This window comes from Ranitomeya imitator, chromosome 3 (assembly GCF_032444005.1).
Source record: "Ranitomeya imitator isolate aRanImi1 chromosome 3, aRanImi1.pri, whole genome shotgun sequence".
NCBI classification, from domain to species: Eukaryota; Metazoa; Chordata; class Amphibia; order Anura; family Dendrobatidae; genus Ranitomeya; species Ranitomeya imitator.
In genome coordinates, this window is record NC_091284.1 from 14,248,189 (window position 1) to 14,270,151 (window position 21,963).

Here is a 21,963-nt window from a genome sequence, read left to right on the forward strand (position 1 = left end):
GGTGGGTTCCGTTATGACCCCCTTGGCTGCGATCTTTGACATTTATAATTTTGAATGGCCACAAATGATGGTATAAATATCCAAATGCCCTTGACAGAAAAAAGGCTCCCCGCACTGACATGAAGTGACACGTCAGATTAGAAAATTTGGGCTCAGTTATTAACATCAAAATTGGCAGCGGTAGGAAGGGGTTAATGCGCCTTATGTCCAGTCTCACATATCGGATCTCCTACTTTCATCTTTATCATTAGTTCACCAATTACAGACTCAGCCGAGATAGGAGAAGATTTATTTATTACTCTGCCCATCGGAGCAGGAATTCTGGAAGATCTCCACATATATTCTGCATACATCTTTTAAAAAAATGTGAGGGCTTCTTTCTTAGTTTTCCCGCACTGCCAGCCTGATAGTTGTGGTTCTTCTCCAGTATGAGGTAGAGGGACAAATATTTTCAAATGACAAAACTGATCTCCAGTATCGACCTGCAGAGACACAGACGGACACGTTACACGGGGAGCCCTCCGCTCACTGCTCAAACCTTTGTATAAAGTATCCTGACATCCCATAATGTGATCAGTGTATGACCTCACATGTCTGTATGTATCCTGACATCCCATAATGTGATCAGTGTGTGACCCCACGTGTCTGTATGTATCCTGACATCCCATAATGTGATCAGTGTGTGACCCCACGTGTCTGTATGTATCCTGCCATCCCATAATGTGATCAGTGTGTGACCCCACGTGTCTGTATGTATGCTGACATCCCATAATGTGATCGGTGTGTGACCCCACGTGTCTGTATGTATCCTGACATCCCATAATGTGATCAGTGTGTGACTCCACGTGTCTGTATGTATCCTGCCATCCCATAATGTGATCAGTGTGTGACCCCACGTGTCTGTATGTATGCTGACATCCCATAATGTGATCGGTGTGTGACCCCACGTGTCTGTATGTATCCTGACATCCCATAATGTGATCAGTGTGTGACTCCACGTGTCTGTATGTATCCTGACATCCCATAATGTGATCAGTGTGTGACTCCACGTGTCTGTATGTATCCTGACATCCCATAATGTAATCAGTGTGACCCCACGTGTCTGTATGTATCCTGACATCCCATAATGTGATCAGTGTATGACCCCACCTGTCTGTATGTATCCTGACATCCCATAATGTGATCAGTGTATGATCTCACGTGTCTGTATGCATCCTGACATCCCATAATGTGATCAGTGTGTGACCCCACGTGTCTGTATGTATCCTGACATCCCATAATGTGATCAGTGTGTGACCCCACGTGTCTGTATGTATCCTGACATCCCATAATGTGATCAGTGTATGACCCCACCTGTCTGTATGTATCCTGACATCCCATAATGTGATCAGTGTATGATCTCACGTGTCTGTATGTATCCTGACATCCCATAATGTGATCAGTGTATGACCCCACCTGTCTGTATGTATCCTGACATCCCATAATGTGATCAGTGTATGATCTCACGTGTCTGTATGTATCCTGACATCCCATAATGTGATCAGTGTGACCCCACGTGTCTGTATGTATCCTGACATCCCATAATGTGATCAGTGTCTGTATGTATCCTGACATCCCATAATGTAATCAGTGTGTGATCCCACGTGTCTGTATGTATCCTGACATCCCATAATGTGATCATTGTGTGACCCCACGTGTCTGTATGTATCCTGACATCCCATAATGTGATCAGTGTATGACCCCACCTGTCTGTATGTATCCTGACATCCCATAATGTGATCAGTGTATGATCTCACGTGTCTGTATGTATCCTGACATCCCATAATGTGATCAGTGTGTGACCCCACGTGTCTGTATGTATCCTGACATCCCATAATGTGATCAGTGTGACCCCACGTGTCTGTATGTATCCTGACATCCCATAATGTGATCAGTGTCTGTATGTATCCTGACATCCCATAATGTAATCAGTGTGTGATCCCACGTGTCTGTATGTATCCTGACATCCCATAATGTGATCATTGTGTGACCCCACGTGTCTGTATGTATCCTGACATCCCATAATGTGATCAGTGTATGACCCCACCTGTCTGTATGTATCCTGACATCCCATAATGTGATCAGTGTATGACCCCACGTGTCTGTATGTACCCTGACATCCCATAATGTGATCAGTGTGACCCCACGTGTCTGTATGTATCCTGACATCCCATAATGTGATCAGTGTGTGACTCCACGTGTCTGTATGTATCCTGACATCCCATAATGTGATCAGTGTGACCCACGTGTCTGTATGTATCCTGACATCCCATAATGTGATCAGTGTGTGACCCACGTGTCTGTATGTGTCCTGACATCCCATAATGTAATCAGTGTGTGACCCCACCTGTCTGTACGTATCCTGACATCCCATAATGTGATCAGTGTATGACCCCACCTGTCTGTACGTATCCTGACATCCCATAATGTGATCAGTGTGTGACCCCACCTGTCTGTATGTATCCTGACATCCCATAATGTGATCAGTGTGTGACCCCACCTGTCTGTATGTATCCTGACATCCCATAATGTGGTCAGTGTCTGTATGCATCCTGACATCCCATAATGTGATCAGTGTGACCCCACGTGTCTGTATGTATCCTGACATCCCATAATGTGATCAGTGTGTGATCCCACGTGTCTGTATGTATCATGACATCCCATAATGTGATCAGTGTGACCCCACGTGTCTGTATGTATCCTGACATCCCATAATGTGATCAGTGTGACCCCACGTGTCTGTATGTATCCTGACATCCCATAATGTGATCAGTGTGTGACTCCACGTGTCTGTATGTATCCTGACATCCCATAATGTGATCAATGTGTGACCCCACATGTCTGTATGTATCCTGACATCCCATAATGTGATCAGGGTGTGACCCCACCTGTCTGTATGTATCCTGACATCCCATAATGTGATCAATGTGTGACTCCACGTGTCTGTATGTATCCTGACATCCCATAATGTGATCAGTGTGTGACTCCACGTGTGTGTATGTATCCTGACATCCCATAATGTGGTCAGTGTGACCCCACCTGTCTGTATGTATCCTGACATCCCATAATGTGATCAGTGTGACCCACGTGTCTGTATGTATCCTGACATCCCATAATGTGATCAGTGTGTGACCCCACGTGTCTGTATGTATCCTGACATCCCATAATGTGATCAGTGTGTGACCCCACGTGTCTGTATGTATCCTGACATCCCATAATGTGATCAGTGTGTGACCCCACGTGTCTGTATGTATCCTGACATCCCATAATGTGATCAATGTGTGACCCCACGTGTCTGTACGTATCCTGACATCCCATAATGTGGTCAGTGTGACCCCACCTGTCTGTATGTATCCTGACATCCCATAATGTAATCAGTGTGTGACCCCACGTGTCTGTATGTATCCTGACATCCCATAATGTGATCAGTGTGTGACCCCACGTGTCTGTATGTATCCTGACATCCCATAATGTGATCAGTGTGTGACCCCACGTGTCTGTATGTATCCTGACATCCCATAATGTGATCAGTGTGTGACCCCACGTGTCTGTATGTATCCTGACATCCCATAATGTGATCAGTGTGACCCCACGTGTCTGTATGTATCCTGACATCCCATAATGTGATCAGTGTGTGACCCCACGTGTCTGTATGTATCCTGACATCCCATAATGTGATCAATGTGTGACCCACCTGTCTGTACGTATCCTGACATCCCATAATGTGATCAGTGTGTGACCCCACGTGTCTGTATGTATCCTGACATCCCATAATGTGATCAATGTGTGACCCCACGTGTCTGTATGTATCCTGACATCCCATAATGTGATCAGTGTCTGTATGTATCCTGACATCCCATAATGTGATCAGTGTGTGACCCCACGTGTCTGTATGTATCCTGACATCCCATAATGTGATCAGTGTGTGACCCCACGTGTCTGTATGTATCCTGACATCCCATAATGTGATCAGTGTGACCCCACGTGTCTGTATGTATCCTGACATCCCATAATGTAATCAGTGTGTGATCCCACGTGTCTGTATGTATCCTGACATCCCATAATGTGATCATTGTGTGACCCCACGTGTCTGTATGTATCCTGACATCCCATAATGTGATCAGTGTATGACCCCACGTGTCTGTATGTATCCTGACATCCCATAATGTGATCAGTGTGTGACTCCACGTGTCTGTATGTATCCTGACATCCCATAATGTGATCAGTGTGACCCCACGTGTCTGTATGTATCCTGACATCCCATAATGTGATCAGTGTGTGACTCCACGTGTCTGTATGTATCCTGACATCCCATAATGTGATCAGTGTGACCCACGTGTCTGTATGTATCCTGACATCCCATAATGTGATCAGTGTGTGACCCACGTGTCTGTATGTATCCTGACATCCCATAATGTGATCAATGTGTGACCCCACGTGTCTGTATGTATCCTGACATCCCATAATGTGATCAGTGTCTGTATGTATCCTGACATCCCATAATGTAATCAGTGTGTGATCCCACGTGTCTGTATGTATCCTGACATCCCATAATGTGATCATTGTGTGACCCCACGTGTCTGTATGTATCCTGACATCCCATAATGTGATCAGTGTATGACCCCACCTGTCTGTATGTGTCCTGACATCCCATAATGTAATCAGTGTGTGACCCCACCTGTCTGTACGTATCCTGACATCCCATAATGTGATCAGTGTGTGACCCCACCTGTCTGTATGTATCCTGACATCCCATAATGTGATCAGTGTGTGACCCCACCTGTCTGTATGTATCCTGACATCCCATAATGTGATCAGTGTGTGACCCCACCTGTCTGTATGTATCCTGACATCCCATAATGTGATCATTGTGTGACCCCACGTGTCTGTATGTATCCTGACATCCCATAATGTGATCAGTGTATGACCCCACCTGTCTGTATGTGTCCTGACATCCCATAATGTAATCAGTGTGTGACCCCACCTGTCTGTACGTATCCTGACATCCCATAATGTGATCAGTGTATGACCCCACCTGTCTGTACGTATCCTGACATCCCATAATGTGATCAGTGTGTGACCCCACCTGTCTGTATGTATCCTGACATCCCATAATGTGATCAGTGTATGACCCCACCTGTCTGTACGTATCCTGACATCCCATAATGTGATCAGTGTATGACCCCACCTGTCTGTATGTATCCTGACATCCCATAATGTGATCAGTGTGTGACCCCACCTGTCTGTATGTATCCTGACATCCCATAATGTGGTCAGTGTCTGTATGCATCCTGACATCCCATAATGTGATCAGTGTGACCCCACGTGTCTGTATGTATCCTGACATCCCATAATGTGATCAGTGTGTGATCCCACGTGTCTGTATGTATCATGACATCCCATAATGTGATCAGTGTGACCCCACGTGTCTGTATGTATCCTGACATCCCATAATGTGATCAGTGTGTGACTCCACGTGTCTGTATGTATCCTGACATCCCATAATGTGATCAATGTGTGACCCCACATGTCTGTATGTATCCTGACATCCCATAATGTGATCAGTGTGTGACCCCACGTGTCTGTATGTATCCTGACATCCCATAATGTGATCAGTGTGTGACTCCACGTGTCTGTATGTATCCTGACATCCCATAATGTGATCAATGTGTGACCCCACATGTCTGTATGTATCCTGACATCCCATAATGTGATCAGGGTGTGACCCCACCTGTCTGTATGTATCCTGACATCCCATAATGTGATCAATGTGTGACCCCACATGTCTGTATGTATCCTGACATCCCATAATGTGATCAGTGTGTGATCCCACGTGTCTGTATGTATCATGACATCCCATAATGTGATCAGTGTGACCCCACGTGTCTGTATGTATCCTGACATCCCATAATGTGATCAGTGTGTGACTCCACGTGTCTGTATGTATCCTGACATCCCATAATGTGATCAGTGTGTGACTCCACGTGTCTGTATGTATCCTGACATCCCATAATGTGGTCAGTGTGACCCCACCTGTCTGTATGTATCCTGACATCCCATAATGTGATCAGTGTGACCCACGTGTCTGTATGTATCCTGACATCCCATAATGTAATCAGTGTGTGACCCCACGTGTCTGTATGTATCCTGACATCCCATAATGTGGTCAGTGTGACCGCACATGTCTGTATGTATCCTGACATCCCATAATGTAATCAGTGTGTGACCCCACGTGTCTGTATGTATCCTGACATCCCATAATGTGATCAGTGTGTGACCCCACGTGTCTGTATGTATCCTGACATCCCATAATGTGATCAGTGTGTGACCCCACGTGTCTGTATGTATCCTGACATCCCATAATGTGATCAGTGTGACCCCACGTGTCTGTATGTATCCTGACATCCCATAATGTGATCAGTGTGTGACTCCACGTGTCTGTATGTATCCTGACATCCCATAATGTGATCAGTGTGTGACCCCACGTGTCTGTATGTATCCTGACATCCCATAATGTGATCAGTGTGACCCCATGTGTCTGTATGTATCCTGACATCCCATAATGTGATCAGTGTGTGACCCCACGTGTCTGTATGTATCCTGACATCCCATAATGTGATCAGTGTGTGACCCCACCTGTCTGTATGTATCCTGACATCCCATAATGTGGTCAGTGTGACCGCACATGTCTGTATGTATCCTGACATCCCATAATGTAATCAGTGTGTGACCCCACGTGTCTGTATGTATCCTGACATCCCATAATGTGATCAGTGTGTGACCCCACGTGTCTGTATGTATCCTGACATCCCATAATGTGATCAATGTGTGACCCACCTGTCTGTACGTATCCTGACATCCCATAATGTGATCAGTGTGTGACTCCATGTGTCTGTATGTATCCTGACATCCCATAATGTGATCAGTGTGTGACCCCACGTGTCTGTATGTATCCTGACATCCCATAATGTGATCAGTGTCTGTATGTATCCTGACATCCCATAATGTGATCAATGTGTGACCCACCTGTCTGTACGTATCCTGACATCCCATAATGTGATCAGTGTGTGACCCCACGTGTCTGTATGTATCCTGACATCCCATAATGTGATCAGTGTGTGACTCCACGTGTCTGTATGTATCCTGACATCCCATAATGTGATCAGTGTATGACCCCACGTGTCTGTATGTATCCTGACATCCCATAATGTGATCAATGTGTGACCCACCTGTCTGTATGTATCCTGACATCCCATAATGTGATCAGTGTGACCCCACGTGTCTGTATGTATCCTGACATCCCATAATGTGATCAGTGTGACCCCACGTGTCTGTATGTATCCTGACATCCCATAATGTGATCATTGTGTGACTCCACGTGTCTGTATGTATCCTGACATCCCATAATGTGATCATTGTGTGACCCCACGTGTCTGTATGTATCCTGACATCCCATAATGTGATCAATGTGTGACCCACCTGTCTGTACGTATCCTGACATCCCATAATGTGATCAGTGTGTGACTCCATGTGTCTGTATGTATCCTGACATCCCATAATGTGATCAGTGTGTGACCCCACGTGTCTGTATGTATCCTGACATCCCATAATGTGATCAGTGTCTGTATGTATCCTGACATCCCATAATGTGATCAGTGTGTGACTCCACGTGTCTGTATGTATCCTGACATCCCATAATGTGATCAATGTGTGACCCACCTGTCTGTACGTATCCTGACATCCCATAATGTGATCAGTGTGTGACTCCATGTGTCTGTATGTATCCTGACATCCCATAATGTGATCAGTGTGTGACCCCACGTGTCTGTATGTATCCTGACATCCCATAATGTGATCAGTGTGACCCCACCTGTCTGTATGTATCCTGACATCCCATAATGTGATCAGTGTGACCCCACGTGTCTGTATGTATCCTGACATCCCATAATGTGATCAATGTGTGACCCACCTGTCTGTACGTATCCTGACATCCCATAATGTGATCAGTGTGTGACTCCACGTGTCTGTATGTATCCTGACATCCCATAATATGATCAGTGTGTGACCCCACGTGTCTGTATGTATCCTGACATCCCATAATGTGATCAGTGTGTGACCCCACGTGTCTGTATGTATCCTGACATCCCATAATGTGATCAATGTGTGACCCACCTGTCTGTATGTATCCTGACATCCCATAATGTGATCAATGTGTGACCCCACGTGTCTGTATGTATCCTGACATCCCATAATGTGATCAGTGTGTGACCCCACGTGTCTGTATGTATCCTGACATCCCATAATGTGATCAGTGTGTGACCCCACCTGTCTGTATGTATCCTGACATCCCATAATGTGATCAATGTGTGACCCACCTGTCTGTATGTATCCTGACATCCCATAATGTGATCAGTGTGTGACCCACCTGTCTGTATGTATCCTGACATCCCATAATGTGATCAGTGTGACCTCACCTGTCTGTACGTATCCTGACATCCCATAATGTGATCAGTGTGTGACTCCATGTGTCTGTATGTATCCTGACATCCCATAATGTGATCAGTGTGTGACCCCACCTGTCTGTATGTATCCTGACATCCCATAATGTGATCAGTGTGACCCCACGTGTCTGTATGTATCCTGACATCCCATAATGTGCCCCTTCTCATACCCCTTGCCTTCTGCCTCATTCCCTCGGTGTTGGCACTCGGTCTCCCATACAGTTGTTGCGACATGTGACTCCAGCACCCAATCAGCACTGGCGTCACTGTCTCCGCCTCCAGCCGAATTGAACAGGAAGAGGAAGTGAGAGATCAGCAGCAGTCCGGACTTCCTCTTCCTGTTCGATTTGTCCGAAGGCGGGGACAGTGACGCCAGTGCTGATTGGGCGCTGCAGTCACGTGTCACAAGAGCCCCAGGAGACCACGTGCCATCACCGTGGGAACGACGCCGGCACGGGAGGTGAGTATAGGCTGCGTTATTTTATCAGCACCACACAGTTTGATCCAGAAGGGGTTGTCCTAGTAGTGGATTTCTCTATTATTCCAGAGCGCCCTCTGCTGGATACTGATCACCCCCAGGACCCGGCTTTGTACATCACTTACCTTCACTAAGTAGTTTTTTCCAGCCACAACTTGACTTCTGTAAACCAGAGCCACAAACTTTGTGGCATTTGTCCCGGATTGTTTTAGAAACTGCGCTTTTACCTGACGAAAAGAAAAAAAGAATAGAAAACCTTGTTAGTTTGTCTGGAGCCACATGTGCAGGGTGTGTTGTGTGAATGACGCCGACACCAGGAGCCAGGGCCGGCTCCAGGTTTTTGAGGGCCCCGGGCGAAAGAGTCTCAGTGGGCCCCCCCTTTAACACATACCCCGATTCATGATCGCATATAAACACAGCCATGTAGTATATAACACTGCCCACATAGTATATAGCAGCCCATGTAGTATATAGCAGCCCACGTAGCATATAGCAGCCCACGTAGTATATAGCAGCGCAGCCCACATAGTATATAGCAGCGCCACTCACTCATGCACTGGTAGGACTAGGAGCTCCTCCTGAATCTGCCTTATAACTTTAGCAGCAGGCAGCCAGCCAGGGGCGGAGATCAGAGCAGAGAAATTGCTCTCTCCCCCCACAAACAATGTAACATAGTAACATAGTAACATAGTTAGTAAGGCCGAAAAAAGACATTTGTCCATCCAGTTCAGCCTATATTCCATCATAATAAATACCCAGATCTACATCCTTCTACAGAACCTAATAATTGTATGATACAATATTGTTCTGCTCCAGGAAGACATCCAGGCCTCTCTTGAACCCCTCGACTGAGTTCGCCATCACCACCTCCTCAGGCAAGCAATTCCAGATTCTCACTGCCCTAACAGTAAAGAATCCTCTTCTATGTTGGTGGAAAAACCTTCTCTCCTCCAGACGCAAAGAATGCCCCCTTGTGCCCGTCACCTTCCTTGGTATAAACAGATCCTCAGCGAGATATTTGTATTGTCCCCTTATATACTTATACATGGTTATTAGATCGCCCCTCATTCGTCTTTTTTCTAGACTAAATAATCCTAATTTCGCTAATCTATCTGGGTATTGTAGTTCTCCCATCCCCTTTATTAATTTTGTTGCCCTCCTTTGTACTCTCTCTAGTTCCATTATATCCTTCCTGAGCACCGGTGCCCAAAACTGGACACAGTACTCCATGTGCGGTCTAACTAGGGATTTGTACAGAGGCAGTATAATGCTCTCATCATGTGTATCCAGACCTCTTTTAATGCACCCCATGATCCTGTTTGCCTTGGCAGCTGCTGCCTGGCACTGGCTGCTCCAGGTAAGCTTATCATTAACTAGGATCCCCAAGTCCTTCTCCCTGTCAGATTTACCCAGTGGTTTCCCGTTCAGTGTGTAATGGTGATATTGATTCCCTCTTCCCATGTGTATAACCTTACATTTATCATTGTTAAACCTCATCTGCCACCTTTCAGCCCAAGTTTCCAACTTATCCAGATCCATCTGTAGCAGAATACTATCTTCTCTTGTATTAACTGCTTTACATAGTTTTGTATCATCTGCAAATATCGATATTTTACTGTGTAAACCTTCTACCAGATCATTAATGAATATGTTGAAGAGAACAGGTCCCAATACTGACCCCTGCGGTACCCCACTGGTCACAGCGACCCAGTTAGAGACTATACCATTTATAACCACCCTCTGCTTTCTATCACTAAGCCAGTTACTAACCCATTTACACACATTTTCCCCCAGACCAAGCATTCTCATTTTGTGTACCAACCTCTTGTGCGGCACGGTATCAAACGCTTTGGAAAAATCGAGATATACCACGTCCAATGACTCACCGTGGTCCAGCCTATAGCTTACCTCTTCATAAAAACTGATTAGATTGGTTTGACAGGAGCGATTTCTCATAAACCCATGCTGATATGGAGTTAAACAGTTATTCTCATTGAGATAATCCAGAATAACATCCCTCAGAAACCCTTCAAATATTTTACCAACAATAGAGGTTAGACTTACTGGCCTATAATTTCCAGGTTCACTTTTAGAGCCCTTTTTGAATATTGGCACCACATTTGCTATGCGCCAGTCCTGCGGAACAGACCCTGTCGCTATAGAGTCACTAAAAATAAGAAATAATGGTTTATCTATTACATTACTTAGTTCTCTTAGTACTCGTGGGTGTATGCCATCCGGACCCGGAGATTTATCTATTTTAATCTTATTTAGCCGGTTTCGCACCTCTTCTTGGGTTAGATTGGTGACCCTTAATATAGGGTTTTCATTGTTTCTTGGGATTTCACCTAGCATTTCATTTTCCACCGTGAATACCGTGGAGAAGAAGGTGTTTAATATGTTAGCTTTTTCCTCGTCATCTACAACCATTCTTTCCTCACTATTTTTTAAGGGGCCTACATTTTCAGTTTTTATTCTTTTACTATTGATATAGTTGAAGAACAGTTTGGGATTAGTTTTACTCTCCTTAGCAATGTGCTTCTCTGTTTCCTTTTTGGCAGCTTTAATTAGTTTTTTAGATAAAGTATTTTTCTCCCTATAGTTTTTTAGAGCTTCAATGGTGCCATCCTGCTTTAGTAGTGCAAATGCTTTCTTTTTACTGTTAATTGCCTGTCTTACTTCTTTGTTTAGCCACATTGGGTTTTTCCTATTTCTAGTCCTTTTATTCCCACAAGGTATAAACCGCTTACACTGCCTATTTAGGATGTTCTTAAACATTTCCCATTTATTATCTGTATTCTTATTTCTGAGGATATTGTCCCAGTCTACCAGATTAAGGGCATCTCTAAGCTGTTCAAACTTTGCCTTCCTAAAGTTCAATGTTTTTGTGACTCCCTGACAAGTCCCCCTAGTGAAAGACAGGTGAAACTGTACAATATTGTGGTCGCTATTTCCTAGATGCCCGACCACCTGCAGATTTGTTATTCTGTCAGGTCTATTAGATAGTATTAGGTCTAAAAGTGCTGCTCCTCTGGTTGGATTCTGCACCAATTGTGAAAGATAATTTTTCTTGGTTATTAGCAGAAACCTGTTGCCTTTATGGGTTTCACAGGTTTCTGTTTCCCAGTTAATATCCGGGTAGTTAAAGTCCCCCATAACCAGGACCTCATTATGGGTTGCAGCTTCATCTATCTGCTTTAGAAGTAGACTTTCCATGCTTTCTGTTATATTTGGGGGTTTGTAACAGACCCCAATGAGAATTTTGTTACCATTTTTCCCTCCATGAATTTCAACCCATATGGACTCGACATCCTCATTCCCTTCGCTAATATCCTCCCTTAAAGTGGACTTTAGACAAGACTTTACATAGAGACAAACCCCTCCTCCTCTCCGATTTTTACGATCCTTTCTAAACAGACTGTAACCCTGTAAGTTAACTGCCCAGTCATAGCTTTCATCTAACCATGTCTCGGTTATTCCCATTATGTCAAAGTTACCTGTAGATATTTCTGCTTCTAGTTCTTCCATCTTGTTTGTCAGGCTTCTGGCGTTTGCGAGCATGCAGTTTAGAGGATTTTGTTTTGTTCCAATCTCCTCACTGTGGATTGTTTTAGAAATGTTCTTACCTCCCTTCAGAGTATGTTTTCCTGGGTCGTCTTTGTTCGAGTCTAATGTTTTTCTTCCCGTCCCCTCTTCTTCTAGTTTAACGCCCTCCTGATGAGTGTAGCGAGTCTTCTGGCGAATGTGTGTTTCCCAGGTTTGTTGAGGTGTAGTCCGTCTCTGGCGAGGAGTCCATCATACCAATAATTCACACCGTGGTCCAGGAATCCAAATCCTTGTTGTCTGCACCATCGTCTTAGCCAGTTGTTTGCATCAAGGATCCTGTTCCATCTCCTGGTGCCATGCCCGTCTACTGGAAGGATAGAAGAAAAAACTACCTGTGCATCCAGTTCCTTTACTTTCTTCCCCAACTCTTCAAAGTCCTTGCAGATTGTCGGTAGGTCCTTCCTTGCCGTGTCATTGGTGCCAACATGTATCAGAAGAAATGGGTAGACGTCCTTGGAGCTGAAGAGCTTTGGTATCCTATCGGTCACATCCTTGATCATCGCACCTGGAAGGCAGCATACTTCTCTTGCAGTTATGTCCGGTCTGCAGATGGCTGCTTCTGTGCCTCTCAGTAGTGAGTCTCCCACCACCACCACTCTTCGTTGCTTCTTGGCTGTACTTTTTGCTGTCACTTGTTGCTGTGTGCCCTTTTCTTTTTTGCTTGCTGGTATTGCTTCATTCTTAGGTGTGCCATCTTCATCCTCTACAAAGATTTGATATCGGTTCTTCAGTTGTGTGGTTGGTGATTTCTCCATGGTCTTCTTGCTTCTTTTGGTCACATGCTTCCACTCATCTGCTTTTGGAGGTTCTCTGACACTTTTTTCACCTTCTGTGACCAGTAGAGATGCTTCTGTTCTGTCTAGAAAGTCTTCATTCTCTTTGATGAGTTTCAAAGTTGCTATTCTTTCTTCCAGACCCCGCACCTTTTCTTCTAAAAGGGCCACTAGTCTACACTTCTGACAGGTGAAATTGGATTCTTCTTCTGGTCGATCTGTGAACATGTAGCACATGCTGCAGCTCACCATGTAGGTTGTCACATCTGCCATGTTGCTCCTAGATCCTGCTGACTTGCTGTGTGTTTTCCTTCTTGTGTAATCTACTCAGCCAAGCTCTCTTGCAATAATGTCCTACAGGCAAAAATTCTGGAATATGCCAATTAGCCTCCTGAAGCTTGAATCCCTGGTTTGGTGATGCTTTCGAAGCAGCTGGTCCCGGCTGTACCCAACGATCTTCTAGCTTAGGGAGACTTCGCTTCTCCCAGAAGGCACCTGGAATATGCAAATTAGCCTCCTGAAGCTTGAATCCCTGGTTTGGTGATGCTTTCGAAGCAGCTGGTCCCGGCTGTACACAACGATCTTCTAGCTTAGGGAGACTTCGCTTCTCCCAGAAGGCACCTGGAATATGCAAATTAGCCTCCTGAAGCTTGAATCCCTGGTTTGGTGATGCTTTCGAAGCAGCTGGTCCCGGCTGTAGCCAACGATCTTCTAGCTTAGGGAGACTTCGCTTCTCCCAGAAGGCACCTGGAATATGCAAATTAGCCTCCTGAAGCTTGAATCCCTGGTTTGGTGATGCTTTCGAAGCAGCTGGTCCCGGATGTAGCCAACGATCTTCTAGCTTAGGGAGACTTCGCTTCTCCCAGAAGGCACCTGGAATATGCAAATTAGCCTCCAGAAGCTTGAATCCCTGGTTTGGTGATGCTTTCGAAGCAGCTGGTCCCGGCTGTAGCCAACGATCTTCTAGCTTAGGGAGACTTCGCTTCTCCCAGAAGGCACCTGGAATATGCAAATTAGCCTCCTGAAGCTTGAATCCCTGGTTTGGTGATGCTTTCGAAGCAGCTGGTCCCGGCTGCACGCTGGCTGCCTTCTCTTAACCCCTATGTGTGCCTGCCTGGCTGCACTCACTGAGTGATAAGATGCTTGTGTCAGAGCTGGCACATAGGGGTTAAGAGAACGCAGCCAGCAGTGACTTTATAGGCGGAGAGAGCATGTTATCTCCTGCTCTGCTCTCCCAGCTGTATCTATGACAGCATGAGTGGGCCCCCCTCTCTCCCCAGGGCCCCGGCATTTGCCCACTGTGCCGGGTGCTGACGCCGGCCCTGCCAGGAGCGGACGGGTGTGACCGTCTCGCCGTATGTCTGCTGGTAGACAGGAGCGGACGGGTGTGGACGTCTCGCCGTATGTCTGCTGGTGGACAGGAGCGGACGGGTGTGGACGTCTCGCCGTATGTCTGCTGGTGGACAGGAGCGGACGGGTGTGAACGTCTCGCCGTATGTCTGCTGGTGGACAGGAGCGGACGGGTGTGAACGTCTCGCCGTATGTCTGCTGGTGGACAGGAGCGGACGGGTGTGGACGTCTCGCCCTATGTCTGCTGGTGGACAGGAGCGGACGGGTGTGAACGTCTCGCCGTATGTCTGCTGGTGGACGGGTGTGAACGTCTCGCCGTTTGTCTGGTAGTGGACAGGAGCGGACGGGTGTGAACTTCTCGCCGTATGTCTGCTGGTGGACAGGAGCGGACGGGTGTGGACGTCTCGCCGTATGTCTGGTAGTGGACAGGAGCGGACGGGTGTGAACTTCTCGCCGTATGTCTGCTGGTGGACAGGAGTGGACGGGTGTGAACTTCTCGCCGTATGTCTGGTGGTGGACAGGAGCGGACGGGTGTGGACGTTTCGCCGTATGTCTGCTGGTGGACAGGAGCGGACGGGTGTGAACGTCTCGCCGTATGTCTGGTAGTGGACAGGAGCGGACGGGTGTGAACTTCTCGCCGTATGTCTGCTGGTGGACAGGAGTGGACGGGTGTGAACGTCTCGCCATATGTCTGGTGGTGGACAGGAGCGGACGGGTGTGAACTTCTCGCCGTATGTCTGCTGGTGGACAGGAGCGGACGGGTGTGAACGTCTCGCCGTATGTCTGCTGGTGGACAGGAGCGGACGGGTGTGAACGTCTCGCCGTATGTCTGCTGGTGGACAGGAGCGGACGGGTGTGAACGTCTCGCCGTATGTCTGCTGGTGGACAGGAGCGGACAGGTGTGAACGTCTCGCCGTATGTCTGCTGGTGGACAGGAGCGGACGGGTGTGAACGTCTTGCCGTATGTCTGGTGGTGGGCAGGAGCGGACGGGTGTGAACGTCTTGCCGTATGTCTGGTGGTGGACCGGACTCGGCAGATGAAATATGATCTGATTGTGGTTAAACCAAAGCCACTTTACACTGAGGTTCGGCCGTAGCTCCAAACTCTGAAGAACAGGAAGAGTGAAGAATGATGCAGCCCCCTGGACACACCACGATCTACGCCCATTTACTACTTATTTATCCCCCGGCAGGAGGAGTTGTCAGAGAGGCGGTGGTAGAGGGACATCCAGCAGACGCCTGACACTGCAGGACGTAGACCCAAATCCTGGACTGTCCGCTGTGTCTGAGATGATCGGATGGATTCGTTGACTCTGGTTCAGGGTCCAGATCAATGGTACCTGACACCTGGACAGGAGGCTGCGATTCTCTAACCTTCGGGCGTCCCCAGTGGCTTTTGTTCCCCCAGGGCCGATACAACGTCATCTGTGTGTCCGGCTCTTGTTAGGACCAGCGGATTATTTTTTTGTTCTTCATTCACAGTCAGGGCCACCAGAACGTTCTCATCTTTATGTAGCGTCAGTATACAACATCTGGGTTCTGGTTTGTAAGGCCGTGGTCATACAGTGCAGAAATACTCAGTTTTTTTATTTTCTGCAGGATCCGCACCAAACTACACAATAACAGTCTTCTATGATGTGGCACTGGCTCATTGTAAAGACTAAGAAGCTTCAGAACAAGGCTCCACAGTCTGTGCACCGAGGATTAGATGGACTTCACTGGATTCACTTGGACGTGGTGATGAACGAGGGAAAATGTGGGGGAATGTTTATTTAAATAAAGTATTTTTTTCTGTGTGTGTTTTTATTTTTCATTACTAAGTTAGTAATGAGGGTGTCTTGCACTCCTTTCCATTAATAATCCCAGGGCTTGATGTCTGATAGACCCCTCTCCATTACTAACCCCAGGGCTTGATGTCTGATAGACCCCTCTCCATTACTAACCCCAGGGCTTGATGTCTGATAGACCCCTCTCCATTACTAACCCCAGGGCTTGATGTTTGACAGACCCCTCTCCATTACTAACCCCAGGGCTTGATGTTTGACAGACCCCTCTCCATTACTAACCCCAGGGCTTGATGTCTGATAGACCCGTCTCCATTACTAACCCCAGGGCTTGATGTCTGATAGGCCCCTCTCCATTACTAACCCCAGGGCTTGATGTCTGATAGACCCCTCTCCATTACTAACCCCAGGGCTTGATGTTTGACAGACCCCTCTCCATTACTAACCCCAGGGCTTGATGTTTGACAGACCCCTCTCCATTACTAACCCCAGGGCTTGATGTCTGACAGACCCCTCTCCATTACGAGCACCAGGACTTGATGTCTGACAGACCTCTCTCCATTACTAACCCCAGAGCTTGATGTCTGATTGACCCCTCTCCATTGCTAACCCCAGGGCTTGATGTCTGATAGACCCCTCTCCATTGCTAACCCCAGGGCTTGATGTCTGATAGACTCCTCTCCATTGCTAACCCCAGGGCTTGATGTCTGATAGACTCCTCTCCATTGCTAACCCCAGGGCTTGATGTCTGACAGACCCCTCTCCATTACTAACCCCAGGGCTTGATGTCTGTTACACCCCTCTCCCTTACTAACCCCAGGGCTTGATGTCTGATTGACCCCTCTCCATTACTAACCCCAGGGCTTGATGTCTGATAGACCCCTCTCCATTAGTAACCCCAGGGCTTGATGTCTAATAGACCCCTCTCCATTACTAACCCCAGGGCTTGATGTCTGTTACACCCCTCTCCCTTACCAACCCCAGGGCTTGATGTCTGATAGACCCCTCTCCATTACTAACCCCAGGGATTGATGTCTGATAGACCCCTCTCCATTACTAACCCCAGGGCTTGATGTCAGCTGTGTTTTTGGACAATTCACAGCTGACATCAACTCCAAGTCTCATTACCGCACCAGGGAAATTGGAAGAGGTGGGCAAAGTGCACTTCCCCTGACGAAGTTATATGGCATAGCGACACGTGTTGGGACGTGGCACATCTTCTACCCCTCATTGGCCTGGGTAAGTATAGTTTCCTCTGATACATAGGTTGCTATCATCTGTCTTGGGATACTTGGGGCAGCATGTCCTTATTCTGGGCACATGGCTTCTCAAGATTCAAGATTCAAAGAAGCTTTATTGTCAGGACCAAATACACATCAGTTTTGCCAAAGCAAGTGTATAAAGGCAATAGGGATAGGGACTGTGGGGATGTTGGGTAGGAGCTGTAGGGAAGGTGGATGGGGCAGATCCATTGTGGGGGCTATAGTCCATGGCATAGGGGAGGTGGATGGGGGCAGATCCAGGGTGGGGGCTATAGTCCATGGCATAGGGGAGGTTGATGGGGCAGGTCCAGGTTGGGGGCTCTTTAGCTCTTATAAGTTAAACATTTTCTCACTTATTAGAACTTTAAGACAGCAATATATACCCAGCAATATATACGGGCACAAGGGGGCATTCTTTGCGTCTGGAGGAGAGAAGGTTTTTCCACCAACATAGAAGAGGATTCTTTACTGTTAGGGCAGTGAGAATCTGGAATTGCTTGCCTGAGGAGGTGGTGATGGCGAACTCAGTCGAGGGGTTCAAGAGAGGCCTGGATGTCTTCCTGGAGCAGAACAATATTGTATCATACAATTATTAGGTTCTGTAGAAGGACGTAGATCTGGGGATTTATTATGATGGAATATAGGCTGAACTGGATGGACAAATGTCTTTTTTCGGCCTTACTAACTATGTTACTATGTTACTATGTTACCCTGCCTTTTATCTTGGCAAACTGTCACCAGGGATGAGTGAAATTTAGTTTCCATGCATATGATTATTTAATGGCCTATTACAGGGATGTGATGTATTCTCTATAACTCACAGGTATGGGAAAATGTAACATGATTTAACACATATGCTATCATATCTAGGACACATAGGTTATCATGGTCTTATAGAAATTTGGTATTGTTCTAGTCCTTAAAGAATTTTTGATAAATATTACCTTTTAGTATCTATTTGGAATCATTAAACATATTTGTGTCCATATAATTGGCCATTTCGCATACCCTTAGGCACAAGTTTTTTTAAGCTAATCCATATATCAATATACCTGCTGAGACATCATATGGCAGCATTTGGAATCGTCCCTTTGTTGGCATATGCTCCGATATAATTGGTGCATTATAGCATTGCCAACGCCGGCCTGGAGGGTTCCTTTATTATAATTATGTATTTACCATCATGCCTTACTGTGAGTCACAACTATGCTTCACTTTTTATGTTTTTAATGTTTGCACTGATTGTTTCACACCTCATTTAGTGGTGTGCACCGTTGGTGTGCACCTTCTTTTTCCTTTGTCTGTTTTAGCACTTACCTGGGCGCAATGGTGGCACCCCGTTATCAATATTATTTCTTTACATATGAGCGGTGCCAGCTTTTCTTTTACATAGCAAAGCGCCAGAATTTAATGTGATGCTCCACTTCTGGGGCGGCTGCGGGCTGGTATTTTTAGGCTGGGAAAGGTCCAATACCCAGTGACCTTCCCTGCCTGATAATATCAGCTCACACCTGTCTGCTTTACCTTGGCTGGTTATCAAAAATAAAGGGGACCCCACGTCATTTTTTCATTTATTAGCTTAATACACGTACAGTAAACTGCACAGGTAAGACACTATATATCTCACGGATATCTATCCATTGTCTGTCTAGCTCTATCTGTGCACAAACACCTAAAAATCTGTTATTTCTATTTTTCATTTCATTCTTCCCCCGTATGTATCTATCTTCATCCGTGCTGCTGGACAAACATGGACCAAAGAGAACTTTAGGGAGTGGAGACCACAAGTATAAAACATAATTTCACATTAATCATGCTGCTAAAACCTTTATCAGTCTCTTATCCAGAGATGTCAGAAGTCGAAGAATTTAGAAGAAGCTGATAATACGCCATGATGTTACTCACCTTGTTACAGGCAGCTTGTACTTCTGCATTAGCCGGCTTTTCTGAGCCAAATCCACCGACCATAACTTGTGGATCCATCCTGAGTGCGAGCTCTACAGACTGAACCCAGAAAGTGCAGTCACCTGCTTATATATCCACGGAGCCGACCACTTATCCTCCACCCTTTATTATGTGACCTCACTGAACATACATTCCTCTGTCGTAATCTATAAAGCCGCCCCCCTTCTAGAACAATGGTCGAGCCGGCTATACCTGTCTGGTATAAGGGAGGCGGCTCCTACATGACTGACACGGAGGGAGATATCCGCATTACTCATCATGGTCTATACATTATCATCACGTCACAATACATTACACAACATATACAAAAAATATTCACATGAAGCAATTGGTGACTTCAAGGGTAGGAACATGTTAGGACAATCCATCACTTTTACACATGTGAACTGTCCGATGCCACATTGCTCACTGGGCCTGGCTTATTTAACAGGGAGAAATGGAATATTCTACCTCTTGGCAAGAAAAACAAAAATGACATCTACAGAATGGGAGGAATAGAACTAAGCAAGAGCACGTGTGAAAAAGACTTGGGTATATTAATAGATCACAGACTGCACAGGAGTCAACAGTGTGATGCAGCAGCAAAAAAAGGCAAACACAATACTAGGATGTATTAAGAGACACATAGAGTTTAGATCCCGTGAAGTAATCATCCCCTCTACTCCTCTTTGATCAGGCCTCATTTGGAATATTGTGTCCAGTTCTGGCAACCACATTTAAAAAAAACAAAATTGAAAAACTGGAGCAAATTCAGAGAAGAACGACCAGGATGGCGAAAGGACTGTAAAGTATGTCCTACGAGGAACGGTTATACGGTCTGGGAATGTTTAGCTGCAAAAATGAAGACTGAGAGGAGACTTAATAGCTCTCTACAAATATCTGAAGGGCTGTCACATTGTAGAGGGATCATCTTTATTCTCATTTGCACAAGGAAAGACTAGAAGCAATGGGATGAAACTGAATGGGAGGAGACACAGATTAGATATTAGAAAAAACTGACAGTGAGTGTGATCAATAAGTGGAACAGGCGGCCACGATAGGTGGTGAGTTCTCCTTCAATGGAAGTCTTCACACTGAGGCTGGACAGACATCTGTCTGAGATGGTTTGGTGACTCCTGTATTGAACAGGGGGTTGGACACGAGGACCCGTGAGGTCCCTTCCAAATCTAACGTTCTAGAATTCTATGATCCCAGAAGACATACTGCACATAAGCGAGAAGTGTGCAATCTGACTGGATGCCTAGCGGGGAGAGAGAAGATGCAAAGTCAAAGTCCACATACGCCCACAGGAAACATAAATCTCAATATTGGAGAGGGAAGCATGATAGGATATATACATGTGGCCAGAACATTTACCATAGATATGAAATCAGATTGGAGTAAAACGTACAGAGCAACATACCATCAACATTAAATGTGCATCAAATTAGAGTAACCTAGATCAAGGTTCTAGAGCGCTCTGCTGGCATCTCGTGGCTGAATAGTAATATTGCATGTTTCAAAAGGGTAAAATATATTTCTATAAGGAAACAATTCATAATGACAAATATATGATCCAAGAAATTTAACCCCTTAGTGACGTAGCTAATTTTGACCTTAATGACCAGGCCAGATTTTTCAAACCTGACCACTGTCTCTTAAAGGGAAGGTGCCACCAGTTTTCTTGCATTTTGTTTTTTTGTGAAATTAAGCTTAAAATAGTAATTAAAATGTATTAATGGAATGTTTGCACTGTTTGCAAACATTTCTATATGAAAAATATTATATATTTTTCTACAAATATACATATTTACCACTAGGGGGAGCATTTTCCGTTTTAGACCTCAAGCGGCTATAGTAAGATTTAGCAGCTCTGCCCCAGGGATATTAGACCACCCAAAAGGGGAGGGAAATGCTGATGTCAGCAGTTACTGCCCCAATTTTGCTTCTAACAGTAAGAATGAAGAGCAGCATCACAGGGCAGCACCATTTTGTGTGTGACTGCCCTGTGACCTGCTGTCACCAGCAGTTACTGCATCAGAGGCACAGCTTGTTTACAGAGGAGCAGAACACAGTGGGCTCAGCAGCATTTTTTGTGAATAACATTCTTGTCATCCCCCTTCCCCCACCTTAATCCCTGTCCTGTCAGCTGCCCTTCCTGCTCTCTCCAGGTGTCACCTTCCTCTCTGCAGGCTGTGAGTGCAGCTTACTGGAGATCATAGGGAC

At 45.9% G+C, this 21,963-nt stretch overlaps 1 protein-coding gene across 1 annotated transcript; it reads right to left on the reverse strand.

Annotated features, from left to right (window-relative positions):
- Positions 1-277: 277 nt before the first annotated feature.
- On the reverse strand, positions 278-19,855 carry LOC138672494 (leukocyte cysteine proteinase inhibitor 1-like). Its single transcript, XM_069760517.1, has 3 exons — positions 19,699-19,855; positions 9,144-9,245; positions 278-482 (listed from the first exon to the last, which is right to left on the reverse strand). The coding sequence occupies exons 1-3, from the start codon at positions 19,774-19,776 to the stop codon at positions 357-359; spliced, it is 306 nt and encodes a 101-aa protein (XP_069616618.1). The 5' UTR covers positions 19,777-19,855; the 3' UTR covers positions 278-356.
- Positions 19,856-21,963: the final 2,108 nt, after the last annotated feature.

What these genes read in the sequence shown, in the direction of transcription:
- LOC138672494 (XM_069760517.1), bottom strand. Translation starts at nt 19,776, where the DNA reads ATGGATCCACAAGTTATGGTCGGTGGATTTGGCTCAGAAAAGCCGGCT. An exon ending in TACAAGCTGCCTGTAACAAG is followed by an intron (nt 9,246 to 19,698) that starts GTGAGTAACATC and finishes TCTTTTCGTCAG; the next exon opens with GTAAAAGCGCAGTTTCTAAA. An exon ending in GAAAAAACTACTTAGTGAAG is followed by an intron (nt 483 to 9,143) that starts GTAAGTGATGTA and finishes GTGTCTCTGCAG; the next exon opens with GTCGATACTGGAGATCAGTT.